The 19,896-nt window shown below is 44.4% G+C and overlaps 1 protein-coding gene across 16 annotated transcripts in view; it reads right to left on the bottom strand.

The window, feature by feature from the left end:
- MITF (melanocyte inducing transcription factor) overlaps positions 1-19,896 on the bottom strand; it is a 183,009-nt gene that overhangs the window by 149,080 nt on the left and 14,033 nt on the right. For 3 of the 16 annotated variants that reach the window (XM_050957421.1, XM_050957423.1, XM_050957440.1), the window contains one exon: positions 8,036-8,081. The exons of 12 other annotated variants lie outside the window; for them this stretch is intronic. In XM_050957421.1, the coding sequence (XP_050813378.1) occupies positions 8,036-8,081 (46 nt within the window). Of the gene's footprint in view, positions 1-7,346; positions 7,433-8,035; positions 8,082-19,896 lie in introns of those variants that run through there. One more of the 16 variants, XM_050957434.1, reaches the window with a different exon arrangement.

Here is a 19,896-nt window from a genome sequence, read left to right as displayed (position 1 = left end):
TGGTTTGAACAAATGATTATATTTTCATCACTTTGTTTTATCATGATGGAGGAAAAATCATGTAACATCTGATGCAAGAACAAAACATGTAAAACAAACCATCAACCTTAGTCTTCCTATCATAGTAACAGGATCTCCCTCCACCCACTATAAAATCCTCAATCATGTGCATCGCTAATGAGAGCAAACAATGTGATCGTATTTCTGTAAGCCTTGTGCTCTCTTTGGACTCAGGGAGACCCTGTGAGGCAACACTAGACAGTTGTGTTTACATAGCTTGGGAGCCAGAGAGAGCTCAAAGGCCCTGTCTATGTCCAGCAGTTTCCATAAAAATTCTCCTTTATCTTCATTACAATAGACTCTTGTCTCTTCTCCACCACGAAGGACACTAATCTCTTGTCATGTTGCATCTTAATGTAGGCCCCATTCCTGCATTAGGATCTGCTAGCATGGATCTCTATACCTACATGCACTGTCATTGGCCTGCCATGTTGTAGGATCAGGAAAATTAAAGCTCTTAGGATATGGAGTGAAATCCTTGGAAGTTGAAGTCAGAATCAATGGCAGAATTTCCTTCAGTGGAGCCAGGTTTTCATCCAAGGTCTTTAATTGGTCTGTAAAGCACTAGTCAAATTTGCAGACCTCTATCTATGAACTATTATACAAACAGGGGAAAGAAAAACTAAAAAGCTTACAGCCAGCTACAGGAAAACACCACACAAATGTGCTAGCACAAGTTGCTGTGTCACAGGTACAGGGTGAACTGCACTTCAGACCCGTTTTAGTCTCTCAGATAATAGGCTTGGCTTCCTGCAAGTCAGTCTGGGTGGAACCTCATGGTCCAACCCTCTTAGACTAGATCTCTGGGCTGCAGCCCCTCTGGCTCCCCATGCTGTTAACACAATAGGCCCAACTTTATTAGACACCTGTCAGCCCTTTTGCTCTGTGGGCCAGTGAGCAGCACACTGCTTATAGCAACTCAAATCCACCACCTTCCAAACAAAGCAATATTGATTCACTCCCCCCAGGTACAAAGCAGGTACAGCAAAGAGTTAAAAAAAAAAAAAAAAAAAAAAAAGAGTCTACATGCATATACCCCCTTACCTACAATGTTCAAACAAAATCTGATAAAATGCCATTTGGAAACTGAAAAGGAAAAAAAACAAAAACAAAAACAAAAAAACACCTTTCCTTGCAAGCTTAGGTACATTTCATCTAGCCTGGCTAACCCCCATCTGTGACTAGGAGAAGCAGACTGCCTCTGTCTCTGGTGTGTCTCCCTGCCAGCTATTGCAGACACATCCTAGGCCTTGGGAAGAGTAAATGGATCCCAGCCTGCCTGGCGCCAGGTAGAGGGTATGCACCAAGAAACAGTTTCCTCATTGCTTATTTGTGTCCTCGTTTTACCTCTCCTGCTCGGTTCCTTTAACAGCCCCTTTTGATCCAAAGCCATAGAAAGCACACAGAGGCAAGGCATACACCTTACTCATTTCCCAGTTTGTCACACCACACCAGGCCTTCTGTGCAGAGAGCCACACTGACAGAGATCACAAACAGAGGAGTTTGAAGGAGAGGGAGGGTGCTTAACTCAAATGGATTGAGAGGCTATCCAAGCACAAAGGGCAGCATGGTGCAGGTGAGAGGACGTGAAGCAGAGAGTGAGAGAAAGAGAAAGAGAAAGAGAGGTGCTAGATAAGTAGGCTTAAGTAGAATCCAAAGAGTAAGTTGGACAGTGACTTCATCATAGACAACCTGAGGAAGCCAGAGAAAAGATGAGGATGTAAGGATATGCTCAGGGCAGCAGTAGCTGAAGAACTGAATAGACTATACTGTATAAAGACACTTTGCTCATTTAATGTAGATCAGACAGGAGAGTATATCAAGCTTTTTAGAGCAGCACTTTAGCATGCAGAATGAAAGCACTTTGTTGTTTGATACGTGTTGGGGGAAAAAACCTCCTGTTTCATGAGGATTCCCCTGCAAACATGCAGGAGTCTTCCTGAACCAGCATAACTTCCAACTACCTAATATCGAGAACCATGGCGCAAATACAAAGCCACTGGGAAGAAATAAGTTTTACATTCAGATGAACTGTTCTGGATGAGACTATGGGCTCTGACATAATATACCAGCTATTTTGGCACACCCTCACAAAAGCATGAATAAGCAGCCTCTCCTGATTGATGTGGAGATCTTGGAGTGGGTAAGTAACTGCATAACAGTTTCATAAATGCTTTCTAAAAGTACTGAATGCAAAAAAGAACTCTGACACAACAGCTGGCCATTATCAGCCATGGCTACATGCTCAAGGAATCTAATTCTGTTTGACCCGTCTCCTACATTTTATATCTTGCTTGGAGAAAGGACTGATAAATTGGAAGACTTAAACGCAGTAGCTGCTGCAGACCAATATGCTGCCATTTATACTTGGAACCATTAGTTAGATTTTTAGATTAGAGAACCACCGGATTTAAAAAGTTTGGGAAGTGGTTGATATAGAGAAACTAGCTAGCAGAACGCAATGCCATCCACAGCCTCAGAAACCACCCTGACATTATCATCAAAGAGGCTGATAAAGGAAGTGCTGTTCTCATCATGAACAGGTCTGACTACCAAAAGGAGGCAGCCAGACAACTCTCCAATACCAAATTCTACAGGCCACTTCCCTCAGATCCCACTGAGGAATACACTAAGAAACTACAGCATCTACTCAGGACACTCCCTACACTAACACCAGAAGAAATCAACATACCCCTAGAGCCCCGACCAGGGTTATTCTATCTCCTACCCAAGCCCCGGAAATCCTGGACGCCCCATCATCTCGGGCATTGGCACTCTCACTGAAGGACTGTCTGGATATATGGACTCTCTACTCAGACCCTATGCCACCAGCACTCCCAGCTATCTCCATGACACCACTGATTTCCTGAGGAAACTACAATACATTGGTGACCTCCCAGAAAACACCATCCTAGCCACCATGGATGTAGAGGCTCTCTACACAAACATCCCACACACAGATGGAATACAAGCTGTCAGGAACACTATCCCTGATGATGCCACAGCACAACTGGCTGCTAAGCTCTGTGCCTTTATACTTACACACAACTATTTCAAATTTGACGACAATATATATCTCCAGATCAGTGGCACTGCTATGGGCACCCGCATGGCCCCACAATATGCCAATATCTTTATGGCCGACCTGGAACAACGCTTCCTCAGCTCTCGTCCACTCACACCCCTTCTCTACCTATGCTACATTGATGACATCTTCATCATCTGGACCCATGGGAAGGAGACTCTGGAAAAATTCCACCATGATTTCAACAGCTTCCACCCCACCATCAACCTCAGCCTGGACCAATCTACACGGGAGGTCCACTTTCTTGACACCATGGTGCAAATAAGTGATGGTCACATTAACACCACCCTATATTGAAAACCTACCGACCGCTATGCCTACCTTCATGCCTCCAGCTTCCATCCCGGGCACATCACACGATCCATTGTCTACAGCCAAGCACTGAGGTACAACCGCATCTGCTCTAACCCCTCAGACAGAGACCAATACCTACAAAATCTCCACCAAGCATTCTCAAAACTACAATACCCGCACGAGGAAATAAGGAAACAGATCAACAGAGCCAGACGTGTACCCAGAAGCTTCCTACTGCAAGACAAACCCAAGAAAGAAACCAACAGGACTCCACTGGCCATCACATACAGTCCCCAGCTAAAACCCCTCCAACGCATCATCAAGGATCTACAACCCATCCTGGACAATGATCCCACACTTTCACAGGCCTTGGGTGGCAGGCCAGTCCTTGCCCACAGACAACCTGCCAACCTGAAACATATTCTCACCAGTAACTGCACACCGCACCATAATAACTCTAGCTCAGGAACCAATCCATGCAACAAACCTCGATGTCAACTCTGCCCACATATCTACACCAGCGACACCATCACAGGACCTAACCAGATCAGCCACACCATCACCGGTTCATTCACCTGCACGTCCACCAATGTAATATACGCCATCATATGCCAGCAATGCCCCTCTGCTATGTACATCGGCCAAACTGGACAGTCTCTACAGAAAAGGATAAATGGACACAAGTCAGACATTAGGAATGGCAATATACAAAAACCTGAAGGAGAACACTTCAACCTCCCTGGCCACACTATAGCAGACCTTAAGGTGGCCATCCTGCAGCGAAAAAACTTCAGGACCAGACTTCAAAGAGAAACTGCTGAGCTTCAGTTCATCTGCAAATTTGACACCATCAGCTCAGGATTGAACAAAGACTGTGAATGGCTTGCCAATTACAGAACCAGTTTCTCCTCTCTTGGTTTTCACACCTCAACTGCTAGAACAGGGCCTCATCCTCCCTGATTGAACTGACTTTGTTATCTCTAGCTTGCTTGCTAGCATATATATACCTGCCCCTGGAAATTTCCATTACATGCATCTGAGGAAGTGGGTATTCACCCACAAAAGCTCATGCTCCAAAACGTCTGTTAGTCTATAAGGTGCCACAGGATTCTTTGCTGCTTCAGCTAGCAAAAGGGATTCCTATTTGACTGCTTAGCTACAGCTCATTAATTACAAAAAGGTCCGGTGTTAAAAAAAAAAAAAAAAAAGAATTGTCTAGAATTTCCTTTACAAATCTAACTCCCTGAAAAAGTCATCTTTGAATGTAAGCTCGATAGATGTAAAGGCTGCTGACTCGGACTCCAACTGTCTACGAATATGTTCTTTGTTTCTATACTGTGAATGAAATTCACCCCCATACTGAGGGCCAGCACAAGGCTCGTGCACAATTTAAGTCCCAGTTCAGCCTTATTTCACGGAATTACATATAGGCTTTATGCTGGCCTTCTGCACAAGGCAGATTTTCACCCTGCATTACGGCCTAAGAATGAAAATATCTTAAGTTTTTAAGGCACAAAGAAAGTGCAAATTATTCTAAAATAAATCAAATGACTATAAAGTCAGAAGGGCTGGTTCTGCACACGTATTGCTGTACATCCAGTGACTGGTGAAACGGAGCCATATCTGCTGTAGTGGACTGACAAAAATGCACCCTTGTCCTCTGTGAAGTCTAATAGAATGCAACACCATTAGCAAGGGAGCATTTTAACCAGACAACTTGTGTCCCTGTTCTATAACATACCAGGTAACGAGTTTCTGTAAATGCCTTTGAGTTCATAGAATATCATGGTTGGAAGGGACCTCAGGAGGTCATCTAGTCCAACCCCCTGCTCAAAGCAGGACCAACACCAACTAAATCATCCCAGCCAGGGCTTTGTCAAGCCTGACCTTAAAAACCTCCAAGGAAGGAGATTCCACCACCTCACGGTAACCCATTCCAGTGCTTCACCACCCTTCTAGTAGAAAAGTTTTTCCTAATATCCAACCTAAACCTCCCCCACTGCAACTTGAGACCATTACTCCTTGTTCTGTCAAGTTTACGTTCCTGTTACTAGATCTGGTTCCTCTGTTTGAGTGACTAATGCATATGTAAAGGCAAGGATCTCCTTTGTATCTCCTGTTTGATTCATGGGCAATGTCCACAGGAAGGTGCAAACCCATCTCCACGCTCACCTAGAACCCCTGAGCAATGGGAATGGTGTGGTTAATCCACAAAGAGGAAGACTGGATGAGAGGCAGGTTGTTCAAGAGATCTGTAGCCTTATGCAGCATGGAGCTCTTAGAGCTAGAAGGTAAAGTAATGGTGCAATCAGAGAAGAGCAGCAGCTCCACCTCTGCATGGATCTCCCATACGCTCAGTAAGGGTCAATACGTGTCCTGGACCAGCTACTTCAGCCTCCACGGAGTAGCTGCACAGCCCACAAGGAACATTCTTTTTCCCCCACACAAAACTTCAGTACATCTCCCCAGCACTCAGCTCAGTTGCTTGGGCTGGAGTCGCATGTGGCCCTAAATTAAATCCAGGCGTCTCAATTCATGGTAGATATCATACGGATTTATCAGACAGATTCTTTCATCTTTGGGTCATTATGAACAACACCCCCCCCTCCACATCTAAACCTCCAACTGCCATAAACACATTTGTACGAAACTGAAATGCAATGACAAGCCAATTTCCTAAGTGACAATCTCATCTGTATTATTAATTCCCATTCTAATTCAGAACATTCCTTATCCAGGCACTGTGCAATGTTCATTACACATAATCTAATTCCTGCACTATCCTATTTCAATATCACCCATTACTGAACATCTTTCATGTTTTAATTCTCATGGCATTAGATTTGCTGCTCCAAACTAGCACTTTATGAACTCCAGAATAAAAGAGAGATTAATTACTACATCAGATTTTTAAGTGAGTGCAAAACTCTATTAAAAGCCTACAGCAATGCAAAGGTTAAGATCTTAATTCCACAAGTCAAGCACTGCAGAGTTAAAGTGCCCACGACAGCTTTAAGGTTAATGTCACAGGGCACCTCACCAGTTCGTGTGGCCTCAGTCACACACACCAGGTTATCATCTTTCACCAAAGTGTGTATTTATTTTTTCCTTGCAATGCAGGCTTACAGCAAGGAGAGGCTTCCCTGTGGTCTTCACTCCCCAGCCCAAACTCACCCCCAGGGCTCTCCTTCTGAGGTCCCCTTGCTTCCTGCTTCTTCTTATAGCCTTCCAATTACATCGTTAGCCCAGTGATTACCATCCAGGTGCTCATAATCCCCCAACAGAAAGATTGGCTGCTTCCAGTTTGGCCTGCAGCCTTTTTCAGTGGTCAGGGAGGTGCCGATAGTGCCCAGTCATGGCTTGCAAAGTGAGCAAGATCTCTCAAAGGATTAGGGTAAAGTGTAGGGAATCTCAGAGGAACACTGGACCCGAGATACACACGCAATGCAGAGCCTCTACATTACGTGGATGGATGTTCCCTCAGACCTCCAGTTATGGCACAGATTCATGACTTCTTTTAGATAGAGGAGAACATTTGAGTCCAGACAATCCCATGAATTCCTGAGTCCCAAAACCGTTTGTTTATAGTGAAGTGCTCCTGGATGGTACCCACTGAGGGCCTTGCAGAGTATTTTAACATTCATCCATGATCTCCTTTATACATATTGCTGAGCCATGGGCTAAAGATAGAGAGAGACTGGGAGCATGGCTCGGGGGAAACAAGATCCTCATTAAATCTAATCATGTGCAGGAAGGATACAAGAGAAGCCCTGTGGCCATCAATTAGTGCACTGTGTTACTAATATTTAGCATTTCTATAGCAGTACTTTACATCTCCAAAGCACCTTACAACTAAGGCTCAGCACCCCTGTGAATAGGCAATAAAATATTGTGGCTTCATGCTTACCATCCACAGCTATGCTCCTGCTTAGAAACCATACAGAAGGAGAAAAACAGTCAGCAGGAGCTCAAGGATGCCAAAACTGATACCATCTAAAAACAAGAAGTGAAGAGAGACTGTAGAATTTCCCTGTCCTCAATTCTTGCTGGGAGCTTCGACAGCTAGTCAAGTCCTCTCCAAAACAATACTGCTTTAGAGAAGAAAATAAATATGGTTAGCTTTCTGCTTGTTTCTCAACAGTTATTGGCAAACTGTAGGGAACAAAACCTTTGATCTGAACACGACATTTGTTTCCCACAGCAGACATTCTGACGCGGTCAGCTGACCAGGACTACCAAAAACATGTCAGAACTTGAGGATATAGAGAAGTTCATGCTCATCAATGAGTTGTATAATAGAATGCCAGGCAGAGCCTCTGGAGGCACCACTTACATATCCATTTCTAACATCAAATGGAATCAAACAAGATTGTGCTTTGGCATGGAGTCTCTCTGGACTTTTCTTTGAGGTGATAACTGAGGAACCACCAGAAATCTGTACTGAATTTCTAACATCTGGCAAGTTATTTTACCTGGAAAGACTGAAAGCCTCCCCAGAAGGAACTGAGCAAACTTCTTTAGCGGTCTCTTTTTGAATACAGGCTGGACAGGCTCTAGACCATAACCCATTGAGACAGCTGAAAACTAGAAATTTACCCTCAGTCTGAAGAAAGTCACCGTGAAGTCCTGTAGAAGCCTGCACCTGGAAAAGAACGCGTAAGATCAGTCCTACTGCAGCACAATGGTAATGGATTTTGCTTAACTTGAAGGAGCTTTGTCAAACACTGTCCCATTTGACTTAGAAATTGTTGCCCAGGTTACAAAGAGGCATGTCCTGGTGACAGTACACTGCAATTGAGTCTAGACCAATGATCCTCGGACTGAGACTCACGAGCCGCAAGAAGCTCTTTAATGCATCTCCTGTAGCTCGAGTGATCTAATTATTAACCAATCTAAGTTATTAACCAAATCAGGATGCCTTTACTATGTTAATAACCAATTGCAGTTGATAAAATAATAATACCTGGTCAGTCATTTTTCTATGAGAAAAATATAAAAATAGTAAATGAAACAATGAACTGACAATACTGTGGATCTTTTGGGTAATGTTTATCGCTAATTTGGCTCCTGAACCACTGAGGTCCAAGTATCACTGTTTTACAACAGTAGCACACAAATGGCCAAAGTCCATGTTTGCCATTTTAAAAGTAATTTTTGCTTTTTTCCTGCATGGATGTATAACAGACAAGTTAGCACTGGTGCATCAGAGAACTGGAATATTTTAATCAACAACATTGAGTTATTATACATACGAAGCAGTAAGATAACATCATGAAAATGAGGTTTGGCAAAGAGGTTGAACAAAGCCCTGAAGCACTGCTAATTAAAAACAGCTTTTCTGCACTGGGCATGTCCTCCACAATATGGTAAAAGTGTCATATAGCATGTCCTGAATTATTCTGTGTTACAAAGTCTTCTATTGTATGAGATTATAGCAATACATATTCAAAGTGGGACAGAGTCACTAAACCTGATTTTGAATTTTCCTGATCTTTGTGCAGTTATAACATCAAACCTAATGTTCTATCAATAATATAGCTTCTGACTTTGAAAAGAACATGTTTTTTTTTCAGTTAGAAGTTGTGTGTGATGAATAGCCTCTCCTCTCAGCATAAGGCTATAGAGAATGAATTCACTGTCCATTTTATACACTCACTAACATGTCAGAGAATCATTATTTACCAATTTAAGCATGCACAAATCTAATTACACTTCTCCAGAACATAGGAAACTTTCCAATATTGAGAAGGCACTTTCTCAACCACTTTCTCTCCTCCCGTCCCCCTACATCAAAGCAGAAGATACTTTCCTCACTCAAGACTACTGAAGCTCAAAAAGTGCTTCTGAACAGTTGGTTTATAGCACACTTGCTGTCTTAAAACAGACCGTACTGAAATTCTGCTATATTTGTATCCCGTGTTAGAAACGGATTACACCTTGTGGGTTTTGGAAGGATTTTTTAATTATTTTTTTTTTAATATCATGGTCTTTCAAAAACAGTATTGTTTTTAATTAGAATTCATCAATGAAAATGAAATGTTCTAAGATCAGAAATATCAACTTCTAAAGCATTCTTCACCAAGGGTGCTATCCTGCCAAGTATCAGAGGGGTAGCAGTATTAGTCTGGATCTGTAAAAGCAGCAAAGAATCCTGTGGCACCTTATCGACTAACAGACGTTTTGGAGCATGAGCTTTCGTGGGTGAATACCCACTTCGTCAGATGCATGTAGTGAAAAGTTCCAGGGGCAGGTACATATATGCAGGCAAGCTAGAGATAATGAGGTAGTTCAATCAGGGAGGATGAGGCCCTGTTCTAGCAGTTGAGGTGTGAAAACCAAGGGAGGAGAAATTGGTTTTGTAATTGGCAAGCCATTCACAGTCTTTGTTTAATCCTGAGCTGATGGTGTCAAATTTGCAGATGAATTGAAGCTCAGCAGTTTCTCTTTGAAGTCTGGTCCTGAAGTTTTTTTGCTGCAGGATGGCCACCTTAAGGTCTGCTATAGTGTGGCCAGGGAGGTTGAAGTGTTCTCCTTCAGGTTTTTGTATATTGCCATTCCTAATATCTGATTTGTGTCCGTTTATCCTTTTCCGTAGCGACTGTCCAGTTTGGCCGATGTACATAGCAGAGGGGCATTGCTGGCGTATGATGGACGTGCAGGTGAATGAACCGGTGATGGTGTGGCTGATCTGGTTAGGTCCTGTGGTGTCGTCACTGGTGTAGATATGTGGGCAGAGTTGGCATCGAGGTTTGTTGCATGGATTGGTTCCTGAGCTAGAGTTTCTATGGTGCGGTGTGCAGTTACTGGTGAGAATATGTTTCAGGTTGGCAGGTTGCCTGTGGGCGAGGACTGGCCTGCCACCCAAGGCCTGTGAAAGTGTGGGATCATTGTCCAGGATGGGTTGTAGATCCCTGATGATGCATTGGAGAGGTTTTAGCTGGGGACTGTATATGATCGCCAGTGGAGTCCTGTTGGTTTCTTTCTTGGGTTTGTCTTGCAGTAGGAGGCTTCTGGGTACACGTCTGGCTCTGTTATCTGTTTCTTTATTTCCTCGTGCGGGTAATGTAGTTTTGAGAATGCTTGGTGGAGATTTTGTAGGTGTTGGTCTCTGTCTGAGGGGTTAAAGCAGATGTGGTTGTACCTCAGTGCTTGGCTGTAGACAATGGATCGTGTGATGTTGCCAGGATGCAAGCTGGAGGCATGAAGGTAGGCATAGCGGTCGGTAGGTTTTCGGTATAGGGTGGTGGTAATGTGACCATCACTTATTTGCACCATGGTGTCTAGGAAGTGGACCTCCTGTGTAGATTGGTCCAGGCTGAGGTTAACAGTGGGGTGGAAGCTGTTGAAATCGTGGTGGAATTTTTCCAGAGACTCCTTCCCATGGGTCCAGATGATGAAGATGTCATCAATGTAGCGTAGGTAGAAAAGGGGTGTGAGTGGACAAGAGCTGAGGAAGCGTTGTTCCAGGTCGGCCATAAAAATATTGACATATTGTGGGGCCATGCTGGTGCCCATAGCGGTGCCATTGATCTGGAGATATATATTGTCATCAAATTTGATATTGTGTGTGAGGATAAAGGCATAGAGCTCAGCAGCCACTTGTGCTGTGGCATAGACTCAGACTCCAGGACTGGAAGGGACCTCGAGAGGTCATCCAGTCCAGTCCCCTGCCCTCATGGCAGGACCAAATATTGTCTAGACCATCCCTGATAGACATTTATCTAACCTACTCTTAAATATCTCCAGAGATGGAGATTCCACAACTTCTCTAGGCAATCTATTCCAGTGTTTAACTACCCTGACAGTTAGGAACTTTTTCCTAATGTCCAACCTAAATCTCCCTTGGTGCAGTTTAAGCCCATTGCTTCTTGTTCTATCATTGGAGGCTAAGATGAACAAGTTTTCTCCTTCCTTCTGATGACACCCTTTTAGATACCTGAAAACTGCTATCATGTCCCCTCTCAGTCTTCTCTTTTCCAAACTAAACAAACCCAATTCCTTCAGCCTTCCTTCATAGGTCATGTTCTCAAGACCTTCAATCATTCTTGTTGCTCTTCTCTGGACCCTCTCCAATTTCTCCACATCTTTCTTGAAATGCGGTGCCCAGAACTGGACACAATACTCCAGCTGAGGCCTGACCAGCGCAGAGTAAAGCGGAAGAATGACTTCTCGTGTCTTGTTTACAACACACCTGTTAATGCATCCCAGAATCACGTTTGCTTTTTTTGCAACAGTATCACACTGTTGACTCATATTAAGCTTGTGGTCTACTATGACCCCTAGATCTCTTTCTGCCATACTCCTTCCTAGACAGTCTCTTCCCATTCTGTATGGGTGAAACTGATTGTTCCTTCCTAAGTGGAGCACTTTGCATTTATCTTTATTGAACTTCATCCTGTTTACCTCAGACCATTTCTCCAATTTGTCCAGATCATTTTAAATTTTGACCCTGTCCTCCAAAGCAGTTGCAATCCCTCCCAGTTTGGTATCGTCCGCAAACTTAATAAGCGTACTTTCTATGCCAACATCTAAATCGTTGATGAAGATATTGAACAGAACCGGTCCCAAAACAGACCCCTGCGGAACCCCACTTGTTATACCTTTCCAGCAGGATTGGGAGCCATTAACAACTACTCTCTGAGTACGGTTATCCAGCCAGTTATGCACCCACCTTATAGTAGCCCCATCTAAATTGTACTTTTCTAGTTTATCTCTAAGAATATCATGTGAGACTGTATCAAATGCCTTACTAAAGTCTAGGTATATCACATCCACCACAGGGATACTGTTCCTGACAGCTTGTATTCCATCTGCGTGTGGGATGTTCGTGTAGAGAGCCTCTACATCCATGGTGGCTATGATGGCGTTTTCTGGAAGGTCACCAATGCATTGTAGTTTCCTCAGGAAATCAGTGGTGTCACGGAGATAGCTGGGAGTGCTGGTGGCATAGGGTCTGAGTAGAAAGTCCACATATCCAGACAGTCCTTCAGTGAGAGTGCCAATGCCTGAGATGATGGGGCGTCCAGAATTTCCGGGTTTGTGGATCTTGGGTAGTAGATAGAATAACCCTGGTCGGGGCTCTAAGGGTATGTTGATTTGTTCCGGTGTTAGTGTAGAGAGTGTCCTGAGTAGATGTTGCAGTTTCTTAGTGGGATCTGAGGGAAGTGGCCTGTAGAATTTGGTGTTGGAGAGTTGTCTGGCAGCCTCCTTTTGGTAATCAGACCTGTTCATGATGACAACAGCACCTCCTTTATCAGCCTCTTTGTTGATAATGTGTGTGTGGTTTCTGAGGCTGTGGATGGCATTGCATTCTGCACAACTTAGGTTATGACGCAAGCGATGTTGTTTTTCCACAATTTCTGCCTGTGCACGTCGGCGGAATCATTCAATGTAGAGGTCCAGACTGTCATTTCAACCTTCAGGAGGAGTCCATGTGGAGTTCTTCTTCTTGTGCTGTTGTGCCAAGTGCTGAACACACCAGTCCCAAACTAGCAAAGCACTGCAGCACATGCTTAACTTTAAGCACACGAGGAAGACATCTCATGTCCTTAAGAGTTTCGGATATGCTTAAGTGCTTTGCTGGATCAGGGAAAGACTGCTCAGCACATTGCAGAATCTGGCCCTAAGGCCACGATCCAGCAAAATATGTAAGCACAAATGTAACTTTAAACCCGTGAGTATTCTCGCTAAGGCAATGTACTACTCACGCACTTAAAGTTAAGCACGTTTAAGTTTTTTGATGAACCGGGATCTAATCCATCTGTGGGGTCTGAGCCAGCAAAGGCTTTAAGTGCTTGCTTAATTTTAAGCAGGTGTTTAAATCCCATTAATTTCAAAGAGACTTAAGCATGTGCTTAAATACTTTGCTGAACTGGGGCAATTCAGACCAATTTTATTAGAATAGCAAATTATAAATACTATCCAAAAGACAAATGCTTATGGGGAAAAATCAATATTGCTATTTTAATGTCTATTTGGGGAAAAAAAAACCACACCCTCAAACATTCAAGTTGCTATTAAAACTCCAGAGACTGGGCAATGTTTAATTTGTAGTCATCTCCATACATTTAAGTTGAAATTCTGGTCCTTATCTAACCAGAAAACAAAACAGAGCCTGTTACTACGAACTTAGATAAAATTCAGTCAAGTTGTCCAGATGGTTTTCATTCCACAGAAAACACAGAGTCAGCGGTTTGCAGAGCATGGCATTTTGTAAACATGCAAAATAAAGGAGAAAACAATACACAATTGTAAATGCTGAGCACATTATATTTTTGTTCCAACAGAATTGCAATGCAAGACTGTATTGATTTTATTTCTTAGTACCTTCCTTCTACCACTCAGGGTGCTCTGCAGTTATGAGTCCAACTGAATGCTGAAGCGCACACAGTTCCTAAAAGGATCACTTTAAAAAAATTAGAGAGAGCAACTACCAATTAATTTTCCATTTCAAAGTCCCAAAAGTCCAAGCATGTCTTACTGCATCAAGCAAAACCATACAGCATGGGAAATAAATATTCTGTGGACTTCAGATGAGTTTGTAAACCCAGTACTTACAGGATCAGGCTGTGGGTTTGATAACCTTTACTCAAGCAAAGCTTCTATGTAAAAGCAAAGCTTCTATGTAAAAACAAAATTCTCCTTGATCAAGTACAGACTACAGAACTGGGATTTCAAAAGAGCTAAAAAAAGGTACACTGAGAAAATAAAGCCATTGAGAAAAGGAGAACAAAGAAAGGCAGTGCAATTGTATAAACTGAGCTATTTCATAAACATCTTATTCCTCAACAGAAAGCCAAGGAAGTGTGAGCCTTCATGAAGAGCCTGGCCGGGGAGTACTGGTCAGATAATGACCTGAATGCAAGTACATCAGCAGAGCATTCAATTCCCATTGACAGATACCCAAAAACCCAATTAGAAAAGGGAAAGAACAATAGTATTAGTACCTTCAGTCTAAACCGGCACACCTCTCTCCCCGTCCCCAGGCATAAAGCTTACCATCTTAGGGCTTGTCTACATCAGAAAGTTGCAGCGCTGGTGAGGGAGTTACAGCGCTGCAACTTTGAAGGTGTACACATCTGCAGGGCACCACCAGCGCTGCAACTCCCTGTTTGCAGCGCTGGCCGTACTCCCGTTTTGTCTCGGGTGTAGAGGATCCAGCGCTGGTGATCCAGCGCTGGTAATCCAATGTAGACACTTACCAGCGCTTTTCTTGACCTCCGTGGAAGGAGGAAGCCTCTGGTAATCAAGCTGGTCTCCTTTCCCGGTTTGCTCTCTCGTTCCCGGAGCCCAGAGCAAGCAGGTCTCCTTCCCTGCGGTTTGCTGGGTGGCTCCGGGAACGCGAGAGCAAACCGGGAAAGGAGACCCGCTTCGCCGCGGTTTGCTCTCTCGTTCCCGGAGCCACCCAGCAAACCGCAGGGAAGGAGTCCTGCTTGCTCTGGGCTCCGAGAACGAGAGAGCAAACCGGGAAAGGAGACCAGCTTCGCCGCGGTTTGCTCTCTCGTTCCCGGAGCCACCCAGCAAACCGCAGGGAAGGAGACCTGCTTGCTCGGGGCTCCGGGAACGAGAGAGCAAACCGCGGCGAAGCGGGTCTCCTTTCCCGGTTTGCTCTCTCGTTCCCGGAGCCCAGAGCAAGCAGGTCTCCTTCCCTGCGGTTTGCTGGGTGGCTCCGGGAACGCGAGAGCAAACCGGGAAAGGAGACCAGCTTCGCCGCGGTTTGCTCTCTCGTTCCCGGAGCCACCCAGCAAACCGCAGGGAAGGAGTCCTGCTTGCTCTGGGCTCCGGGAACGAGAGAGCAAACCGGGAAAGGAGACCCGCTTCGCCGCGGTTTGCTCTCTCGTTCCCGGAGCCACCCAGCAAACCGCAGGGAAGGAGACCTGCTTGCTCGGGGCTCCGGGAACGAGAGAGCAAACCGCGGCGAAGCGGGTCTCCTTTCCCGGTTTGCTCTCTCGTTCCCGGAGCCACCCAGCAAACCGCAGGGAAGGAGACCTGCTTGCTCTGGGCTCCGGGAACGAGAGAGCAAACCGCGGCGAAGCGGGTCTCCTTTCCCGGTTTGCTCTCTCGTTCCCAGAGCCCAGAGCAAGCAGGTCTCCTTCCCTGCGGTTTGCTGGGTGGCTCCGGGAACGAGAGAGCAAACCGCGGCGAAGCTGGTCTCCTTTCCCGGTTTGCTCTCTCGTTCCCGGAGCCCAGAGCAAGCAGGACTCCTTCCCTGCGGTTTGCTGGGTGGCTCCGGGAACGAGAGAGCAAACCGCGGCGAAGCTGGTCTCCTTTCCCGGTTTGCTCTCGCGTTCCCGGAACCCCCCTTGAAGCCGCCCAACAGCGCTGCAGTGTGGCCACATCTAACACCACTTGCAGCGCTGGTTGCTGTAAGTGTGGCCACTCTGCAGCGCTGGCCCTATACAGCTGTACTAATACAGCTGTAACAACCAGCGCTGCAAAACTTTAGATGTAGACATGGCCTTAGTGGTAACAGAAGAGAAACTGATTATCAAAATAGTTCATAAACAGAGAGGAGAATTTAGGAAGTCACGGAGGCAGTTTTGTTCATTTCAGCTTCAGATTTAACTTTGCATTTCAGCTAGCCAGAGGGACAGAGCCAAAGCTATGTCATGCAGATTATCTCATAGAAGACCATAAATTTATGTGGTACTGCCAGCTGGAATCAAACATAGGATCTTGAAGAATGACTCTTGCTCCACACTTCACCATGACAATGGCAATGCAACAGGTATGCAAGGGTGCAACTCTTGCAGGAGGGGGGAGAAGACACATGGCAGGCATTTTTCAGTGGAAGCCTCTCGGACCACAGCCTTCCAGAGTTAGGGCACAATGCAAGAGCTATCTTCTTGCACCAACCTCCCTTCATTGAGACTAGTCTACAATGCCACACACGGGAAACAGCAAAACAAAGTATCTTGTTAAGTAAAATGGCACAAAATGGAAGGAAGGACAAAATACAAATCTGGATTTCAAAACAGCCTTGTTTTTGACCCACATCTACCAAACAGTTTCCAAAACAAAGTGTGTGAGATTCTGAAGCTGAAGGTGCTGAAGTGAATGAAACACAAAACCAATCTCCAAAGTTGAGCCGACCACAACAACGTTTAGAATCACAAGATGGTTGGATCTGTTTCTCGGTTGGTCTATTGATAGACTCAGTTAACACCGCACCTGGAAGGCTATAGATCATTTGATCACCAGTATCAAACCCAAGTCACTGGAGGTTTAACTAAATTAGAACATACACCATGCCAGACTCAGTGCAACAGAGGAGGTCACACCACCCATGCTCACCTCTGCAGAGTTGATGTGGCTTGCGGCAAAGCCAGACTGAAACATCTCAGAAAAAGCATTTCTGTCGAAGGGACTGAAAGATCACTGCTGCTCAAGAACAACTCTCATAAGCGGAAGGTAAATAGTAGACACTGTGATAATTAAAAGGCTCCTCCACAAGACAGGTCTCCTTTAGCAAGTGGTAATTGCTGACTCCTTAGAATGACAGGGAACTCTACCAGAAAGTGGGGAACATGAATAGCTACAGTCATATACAGGGTAGGTTGTCTCCTTGTTTCACTGTGCCTGGCTCTTGCATAGGTACACAAGGGGTGGCAAAGAGCAGTTTTCCCCTATGCTTTCAAATACAGACCTACGCACAAATGACAATCTTGTTTTTAACATGGGACTTAAGCGGAGCATGGGGCCAATATTATGTTGGCCCTCTGCAGTGGAGTGACTTGCATCCATTATGATTAGTGAACAGAATCCAAACTTTAGATTGTTAAAGCTTATTAATAACAAAAGCCTAGCTACAATAGCGTCCTTACTAGCCTGACTTCAGCACACCCAAGATCTTTGCAACAGGTAGATTTGTTTCATCACCTCCATATTGTTTGATGTATATGAAAAATGGAGGTAATTGCTCTGTGCCAGCAGCGTACACGATGTATCTTTAGTCATTCAGAATGGAGGGCTCTGACAGTACAGCTTCTAATGTAAAATAAACTGCCTATCTACAGCCATGACCCAAAGCCCACTGAAGTCAGTGGGAGCCCTTTCATCGACTGCAATGAGCTACAGATCAGGCTCCATATACAATGCTAATGCATTCACTGCCACACTATCTAGGTTCCACCACACTATCCAGACACCAGCTTATCACCGGCAGAATTGCTTTACAATTGAATTGAAATTGTAACTTGTTCAACAACCAGAATCAAACGAATCATTATACAAATTTCAACGTGATGTTCTATAGCAACCAGTGCTCTTTACATCCACATATCAAGCATGAACTTGTATAAATTACAGAAATCTTATTTTAAGACCCTCCTGTGCTTCAACCCCATCTTTGTAATGTAATGGCTGCAACTTAGCAGAAATAATCCACTCACATATGGGCATTCTCGGCCTCTCTGATTCTATCAAACTCTCTGGCATTCCACATCACTTAAAATGAAGTCCTCTCAAAGAAGAGATTCACACCCTTCACCAGCTTCTAGATCTTCTTGCCTCTCTTGATGGCTTCCTGAATTTATGTGCACTATGCTAGAAAGACCCTTTGATTGCCCAATATTGGGTGTATCAAAACCACACCTCCTCTAAAGCAACTTACTTTCCCTCTCTGTAGCAATTCAGGCATCTTGGCTCTCATATTCTTGGGCAAACTTGACACTCAAATATTTGAATTCTTATTTTGAAGAGGGAATCCAGAATTCACAGCATCTTCTAGATGGCATCCTCAAAGTTTTGGACAATTTTCTTTTTGTAACAGACAGTCAGAGTTTAAGATCAGAAGAGACCCCAGATCATCTAGTCTGACCACTGCCAACCCAGCCCACTAAACCCAACAACCAAAATATTATAGCTCACTGGAGACTAAACTATTACGTGCCACAGGCAGAGAACAGGAGGGACAAGGTGCATCAACGCCCAAGGCAATAGATTACGTGTGATATACTCAGGTAATTCTGGCAGGTGACCAGCACTCCATGCTATACAGAAGGTGAAAAAATCCCAAGGTCCCAGCCAGTCTGAACTGGGGAAAAACTGTACTGCAAAGGGATCTTATTGTGAAGTAATATCCTTTTGACTCATCGGTTAATTCAGAGATGGAAGCACTGCTTCATTCTTAAAAAACTCTTATTGTATATAAGAGGTCTCAGTGATAATTACAATATTTTTTCTTGGTATTATTTACATGCATTCTGGTAGCACCTAGGATCAGGGCCTCTTTGTGCCATGAGCTGTACAGATAAACAACAAAGACGACGCTCCTTGCTTACAGTCTAGGTGTTGGACAGGTGAATAAAATGGACAGGTGGGAAGATAAGGGAACAAAATGAACAGTTACACACCACACTGGTTAGCCTGAATTCCAAAGCCACTGTGCACAAGTTTAACAAACAGAGGCAGCAGCTTAGTGGATGAATACCTTGTCGTTTTCAGAGCTGCAATAAACATCAAACAGCAGCCTCCACTTCACAAACAAAAAAAACACTGAGCAACTGTTCCTAACAAGGTCAATGTCTTCATCAGATAAACTGACAGAAGGGGCATGCCCCTAGTATGGCTGAGGTTTTGGGAAAGGCAAATCCTCTAGTCTGAATGAATAAAGAATGCAAGTATGCCCTCTAGAGTGAGCAGAAATCCAAATAAAAAACTGTGACATCTCCAGGGAATCACATTACTGGGCTACTGTGTTCTCACTGATCTCCTGTGAGTTGAAGGCTGCAGATGAGCAGCCCAACAAGAAAGCTTTTTTACTCTTCTCTACAACCCAGCTTCCTCTTGCTGGAGTTCCACATCTCAGCATCATCCTGCTTCTCTCACAGGTTATATCTCTGTGTGATTAGGGCAGGCTGAACTTTTCAAACAACAGACGAGTGGGGGTGGTATTGTTTTCTGTTCTGAATTTCTACTGTATATTGCATTAAACTACGCTTCAAGGTTATTTGCTTTGGAAATTTTCCTTGTAAAAATGCTCCTCCCTCACTTAAAAAAAAGTCTTGAAAGTCAAGACAATAAAATACATAAAAGATACACAAGACAGGTTTAGCCAGGCTCTGCTGCTTCAGCCATTGCCTTCCCATTTAAAACACCTCAATCTCCCAACTAGCACTATTGCTTTCCCTCCCTAGCTGGAAACACCAGCAATTCCTATGCCCCCTTTTCCTATCCTCCTGACACCATGAACCTGAATGGTCCCAGCTCCTACCTCAATCTTCCTGCCCCGAAACAACTCCCTCCTTACTTTGGTTCCACCTCAACTCCTACTGGGTGCTTCCCCACACTCCCCAAGAGGGAATCAACAGTTCCAATTCCTATATGAGTTTACAATAGCGAGCACAACAGGGTCCCAGGTCTTGGGTAAGTCCTTTAGCTCCTACTATAATATATCAAGCAGTAAATAATAATTCCTTTCCTACTCTATTGCCTCCTTAATCCAGAACACTCCAATG

The sequence above is a fragment of the Gopherus flavomarginatus genome, chromosome 6 (assembly GCF_025201925.1).
Source record: "Gopherus flavomarginatus isolate rGopFla2 chromosome 6, rGopFla2.mat.asm, whole genome shotgun sequence".
NCBI classification, from domain to species: domain Eukaryota; kingdom Metazoa; phylum Chordata; order Testudines; family Testudinidae; genus Gopherus; species Gopherus flavomarginatus.
This window is presented reverse-complemented; position numbering and strand designations above follow the sequence as displayed.